Consider the following 6,651-nt stretch of genomic DNA (forward strand, 5'->3'; position numbering starts at 1 on the left):
CCAGTTGACCAGTTAGCTAATTGCATTCTTCTGGGTGCCTTTTGGGAAATAATTAATTACTTCAACCTAATTCTCTGATTATTAAAATAAAACTTACTACAAGTCAAATGTAAAATTAATTTTTATTTTAATATTATAATAAATTTTAATGTAATTTTACTGGAGCAGTAAATCAACGTTAAAATTTGAAATGGAATAATAATCAGGAAATATGAAATAATAATAATTATTAATTATTATAATATAATATGATTATGTATTTATGTACTACCTATACTACGAGTTACGACTGTCGAGTGTCGACTACTCCTACTCGTATTATAGTCGTACAGTGGTTGGTATCGGTAGAATATAATCATTTAGAACAGAATAACCGTGAGCGCCATCAATGTTATCATTGAACGGCGTCTGACAAAAAATAAGATAAGAATTTTGACCGCCGAAGTTATCAGTATTCTATTCAGTATTTCAGTATAAACTGTAAACAATAAACATTACGTTATCGTACGTTATAAATTTTAAGTTTTCACTAAATAATTTGTGTAGCTTTTATTTATTTTTGTGAAGTATTTAGATTTACGATGGGTTCTAGTGACAGCGACGAGGATCGCAGAGAGCGGGATAAGTTTGCCGAAAGGCTAAGAAAAAAAGACAAAGACAGAACTCGTAATATTGCTATTCCTAGATCAGGTAATTTTCGTTGATAATAATTAAAGTTATTTTAAGTCCATATGTCAATTACACAAATTAAACTACGAAATTAATGATTTATACTTTGATTCATGTATTAGTGGTTTATTTATCCAACATTTGAGTATTTGATACATTTTAATTGTGTAATTCAATAATATATTGTGTGACCAGCCAAGCTAGTCTACAACCTAGTAGATATTTGATGTTTTAGACAAAAAGTGTTGATGACTTTATGTATATAAATCTGATTTGATAGTAATCTAGTACCTAATCTAGATTTTGGTAGAGAAATAAATATGAACTGTTAGATTTAAAAAGGTTTTTTAGCTTCAATTTTTTGGTACTGGAATACTAATTTGACTTTCAGCGTGGGAGTAATAAAAAAAAAATACTCTAAAACTTAGCCAATTATAAAAATAACAAGAATACCTATAGAAAAATGTTTCATTTGCACTTTTGAAAGATTCACATATTGTTTTGGAATGTTAAGAAAATGTATTGTTGGTATTTTAATCAAAGTTTAATCAAAATTACTTCATTCTTATAAACAATTTTTAATTTACAACAATGGCTGCTTATAGATACATTTGTTGTTTTCATACAATTTTAAATATTCTTTATTATAGATCATAACCAAATTATTATTTTGGAACATAAAATCTATGTTTAAAATAAAACTTTGTAATTAGTTTTTTCAAATTTTACCTAGTAAAGAATAATTATTAGCTTCAATTCATGATAAAGAAATGTATATTTGATAGATATCTGGATTTGAATTGGAATCTTAACCTTTGAAATTATTTACAAATAAAACACTATTTAAGTCCAAGTGCATTGTATGAATATTTTAATTTATGCTTTATAATTTGGTTACATTTATGTATTTAATATAATAAAAACAAAAATTTTACTTTTGAAGTTTCAATTTATATAATTATTAAAATAGTATTATTTTAAATGTCTACAAATTAACTGAAATATTAATTCAATTTTAAATAAATTCTGCAATACTTAATAATAATAGAATATAAAATGTTGATTCTGAAACTTAAATGATTATTTAAATTACAAAATAATTTATGAATAATATTGCAAATCTATGTTTATTCAGTTCTTATAAGTACATATATTTATTTTGGAGTCACCTGTGGCTGAGTGGGTCTGAACTAATCTTCTGGCACGTGCGGTCTTGGGTTTGATTCCTAGGTAACCATGGGGCGGCATTTGCGTGTGTTGCCATTAGGACTCTGGAGCAAGCCGGCCAGTAATTATTGACCCCCCCCCCACTATCTAACCCATTGGGTAACTGGACTTGTTAAAGAAAATGACACGTAAAATGGGACCAGTCCCCAAAAAGTAGCATGTCACTTAAAAGTTAGAAAGAGGATGTAAAACTGTTGATTTTTTTTACATAAGTATTTATTTTATATTTTAAAATAAATCTTAGTTATAAAATAATAATAATACAATTAATACACATTTGTATTTAATAATTAACTAGTGATGATCATAAAAATGTATACAACTTTTTTGTAGTACAAACCATTTTCAATTTAACTCAATGTTTAATTTGAATACAATAATATCTACTTACTAGATAAATATTATGATTTTTATGGTTTATTAATTGCTTAGATAAAAAGCTTATGAAGAAGCAGCAAAACGATTAAAATTAGAAAATGAACGTGAGAAAGAAATGGTTATTCCTCGACTTCGTATTGAGTCTCGTCGTAAATATCTCGAAAAAAGAAAAGATGATAAGGTTACCGAACTTGAAGCTGATATCATTGATGATGAATATTTATTTGATAAAGAAGAGTAAGTTTTTTTTTATTTCTCAACATGGTATAGATCATTAAATATGCTATTTAATTAATTATTTTTATTTAGTTTATCGCAACGTGAAATTTTTGACCGTGAACACAAAAAGAAGTTATTAAGTCTTGCAAAAGAACATGAAAAAGCTAGAGAACTTGAAAATGTCCAACGTTATCGGATGCCTCAAGATATCAAAGATGACCAAATGGAGTATGAAATGGAAGTGGATAAAGCACCAATTACTGAACAGCAAAAATGGGAAGAAGAACAAATGTCTTCTGCTGTTTATAAATTTGGTGCTAAAAGAAAAGAAAAAGAACAATACGAATTATTGATTGATAATCAAATAGAATTTATTCAAACTGCAAATTTACCTGGCACACATGATGAGGTATTTTCAAACTTTTTAATAAAATAATTTATATTTGATACATTTTTTTTAATTTTTGTTTTAAGGAAAAGTCTGAAATTACTGAAAAACAAAAGAAAAAACTCAGCATAGAAGAGACAAAAAAGAGTTTGCCTATATATAAATTCAAAAAAGATCTGATAAGAGCTATTAAAGACCATCAAGTAATAATTAATAATTTTGTTTAAATTATCACTCCATTACATTAAGTTTTACATTATAAATTATTTGATTTTACTCAGATACTTATCATAGAAGGTGAAACTGGTTCTGGTAAGACTACACAAATACCTCAATATCTACATGAAGCAGGTTTCACTGAAAATAACAAAATAATTGGATGTACCCAACCCAGAAGAGTAGCTGCTATGTCGGTTGCAGCTCGTGTAGCCGAGGAAATGTCTGTTAAACTTGGAAATGAAGTAAACAGTCTAATTAAACTCGAAAAAGAAATATATAATATTAATATATTAACACTTGATACAATTTTTAGGTTGGTTATAGTATACGTTTTGAAGATTGCACTTCAGAGCGTACTATAATAAAATACATGACTGATGGAACATTGCATAGAGAGTTTTTGTCTGAACCAGATTTACAGTCGTACAGTGTGATGATTGTAGATGAAGCTCATGAACGTACTCTTCACACTGATATTTTATTTGGTTTAGTAAAAGATGTTATAAGATTTAGACCTGATTTGAAATTATTAATATCAAGTGCCACTTTAGATGCTCAGAAGTTTTCTGAATTCTTTGACGACGCACCTATATTTAGAATACCTGGTAAAAATTGCTTACATTATATAAATTCTGTATGTAAATACTAAATTTATTTTTTGTCTGTTATAGGAAGACGTTTCCCTGTGGATATATATTATACAAAAGCGCCCGAGGCAGATTATATTGACGCGTGTGTTGTATCTATATTGCAGATACATGTAACACAACCTCTTGGAGACATATTAGTCTTTCTAACTGGTCAAGAAGAGATTGAGACTTGTCATGAACTATTACAAGAGCGAGTCCGTAGACTTGGCTCTCAAATCAAAGAACTGATTTTATTACCAGTTTATAGTAATTTACCTACTGAGATGCAAGCCAAAATTTTTGAGCCTACACCTCCCAATGCTAGAAAAGTAATTTTTAATGGTTATTTATTTATTTTTGCTGGAAATGAATTGAATTTTTTAATAATAATATTATTAATTATACTTTAGGTTGTTTTGGCCACTAATATAGCAGAAACTTCATTAACAATTGACAATATTATTTATGTTATTGATCCAGGATTTTGTAAACAAAATAATTTTAATTCACGTACAGGCATGGAATCTTTAATAGTTGTACCAATATCAAAGGTAAATTATTTTTGAAGATGAATTTGTATATGTTATATTAATTAACATTATATTAATGATTTAGGCAAGTGCTAATCAAAGAGCTGGGAGAGCTGGTCGAGTAGCTGCTGGTAAATGTTTTCGCTTATATACATCATGGGCTTATAAAAGTGAACTTGAAGACAATACAGTTCCAGAAATTCAAAGAATTAATTTAGGTAATGCTGTGTTGATGTTGAAGGCTCTTGGTATTCATGACTTGATACATTTTGATTTCTTAGACCCCCCTCCTCATGAAACATTGGTAAGTTAATGTTATTTATGAAATCTATTTTAATTTTTGTTTAAAAAATACTTTTTGTTTTTTAAGGTACTTGCACTTGAACAACTTTATGCATTAGGTGCATTGAACCACAAAGGTGAATTAACCAAATTGGGACGTCGTATGGCTGAATTTCCATTAGACCCAATGATGGCAAAAATGCTTTTGGCTTCTGAGAAGTTAGGATCTTTAATTAATATTAAAAATATTTTAGTGTAATTATTTTAAACACACCCAAGGAAAAAAACTATTCTAATTTATAATACTAACTTCTTATTCTGAAATATTTCATCAAACATACAATAAATTAGTGTTATTTTTTAATTTCAGGTATAAATGTTCAGAAGAAATTGCTTCTATAGCAGCAATGTTGAATGTAAATAGTGCTATATTTTATAGACCCAAAGATAAATTAATTTTAGCTGATACAGCTCGCAAAAATTTTTTTTCACAAGGTGGTGATCATTTAGCCTTATTAAACATTTATAACCAATGGGCTAATACAGATTTTAGTACAAATTGGTGTTATGAAAATTATATTCAACATAGATCAATGCGTAGAGCTCGAGATGTTAGAGATCAATTAGTTGGTTTAATGCAACGTGTTGAGATGGAAATAGTTTCAAATCCAACTGAAACTGTAAATATTCGAAAAGTATGCAATTATTATTTTTAATTAAATAAGAAATTTATGAATATTTTTATTGTACATAAATATTATTAATTTGTTTTAGGCCATAACTGCTGGTTATTTTTATCATATTGCAAGGCTGTCAAAAGGTCATTATCGTACTGTTAAACATAATCAAACTGTTATTATTCATCCAAATAGCAGTTTATTTGAAGAGCTTCCAAGATGGGTTCTATATCATGAATTAGTATTAACAACTAAAGAATATATGAGACAAGTCACGGAGATTGATAGTAAATGGCTACGTGAAGTAGCTCCTCATTACTATCAAGACAGAGAACTTGAAGACTCTACTAATAAAAAAGTACCTAGGACATTAGGAAAAACAAGTTCTCAACTAAAAATGAATAATTGAATAATTAAGTAATGTGTTAAATTTTGTTAAAAAAAATTATAAAAAAAAAAATAAAAAATTGCTAGCTTTAAACTTATAAATGTGTTGTATATATTATAACCGTATATTCTCGGTATCTTTTATAACAAAACCAGTTTTAACAGCAATATTAGTAAAACAACATTAATTTCAATGTGTCTACAAAATTTTATATTTATTTTATATGTATAAAATTACTGGTGATAATGAAACTATCAGTTAATATAACATGAAAATTGGAAACTGTATATAATGTATACAGTTAATAATAAAATTTTTATATTTTTTGTGACTCGTTAACAGTGGTTAAGTCTTTTCACTTGAAAGTCTAAAAGTATTTTTGTTTTTTGGTGGCTTTCATTTTAAAATGTCCTACTACAAATGATTATATAGTCTAATAATGGATAAGTTTGAATTTACTTTACAAGTAGATAGAATATGAAAACTAAATTGGTATTTTAGGATGAATTAAATATTTAAATGACAAACATGTAGATTCTCACTCTCTCCTTTCATAATAAATTTTAGAGTTTTGTTCCATTTCACATTACATATTATAGTAGGAAACACCCTATTCACCATATGATGTGTCTAGGGAATAAGTACCCAAGTCTCTTCAATTTATTTTATTTACCTAATTATTGTTGTTATTATTAATACTATACTTTTATTGTTACTACTACTATCTGTTATTTTATTAATTAATTTATACTGTTTTTCTTTAATTGTTATTAATTCTTAACTGAGTTGTAATTATTTGACATCACTATATTGATTCTCGGCCAGTGATTAGCAGAGATATAACGTATTATATTATTGTGATGTATAATAATTGGTATTTGGTATATTATATTTTGTCAGGTTTTAAGGTGGGTTTCCACTGGACCGTTTCCGCGTACATGCACGTTTATTGTACGTACGGTTGTACACACGCGTCCTTCATGAAAAATACTCTGGTGAGCACTAAGCGCTTAATTTTAGCGGTAAATTAACTAATTATAATTTG

At 27.4% G+C, this 6,651-nt stretch overlaps 1 protein-coding gene across 1 annotated transcript; it reads left to right on the plus strand.

Moving 5' to 3' along the window:
* Nucleotides 1-451: 451 nt before the first annotated feature.
* LOC114120624 (pre-mRNA-splicing factor ATP-dependent RNA helicase DHX16) lies at nt 452-5,707 on the plus strand. The gene is made up of 13 exons (XM_050208036.1): nt 452-690; nt 905-913; nt 2,337-2,511; nt 2,584-2,902; nt 2,968-3,084; nt 3,163-3,342; nt 3,414-3,705; nt 3,772-4,058; nt 4,140-4,280; nt 4,345-4,563; nt 4,630-4,760; nt 4,912-5,236; nt 5,316-5,707. The coding sequence occupies exons 1-13, from the start codon at nt 582-584 to the stop codon at nt 5,625-5,627; spliced, it is 2,616 nt and encodes an 871-aa protein (XP_050063993.1). The 5' UTR covers nt 452-581; the 3' UTR covers nt 5,628-5,707.
* The last annotated feature ends 944 nt before the right edge of the window (nt 5,708-6,651 follow it).

The sequence above is a fragment of the Aphis gossypii genome, chromosome X (assembly GCF_020184175.1).
Source record: "Aphis gossypii isolate Hap1 chromosome X, ASM2018417v2, whole genome shotgun sequence".
Taxonomy (NCBI): domain Eukaryota; kingdom Metazoa; phylum Arthropoda; class Insecta; order Hemiptera; family Aphididae; genus Aphis; species Aphis gossypii.

Coding starts and splice junctions, on each gene's coding strand:
- LOC114120624 (XM_050208036.1), top strand. CDS start 582: ATGGGTTCTAGTGACAGCGACGAGGATCGCAGAGAGCGGGATAAGTTT. Junction 3,085..3,162: donor GAGCTATTAAAGACCATCAA/GTAATAATTAAT, acceptor GATTTTACTCAG/ATACTTATCATAGAAGGTGA. Junction 4,059..4,139: donor CACCTCCCAATGCTAGAAAA/GTAATTTTTAAT, acceptor ATTATACTTTAG/GTTGTTTTGGCCACTAATAT.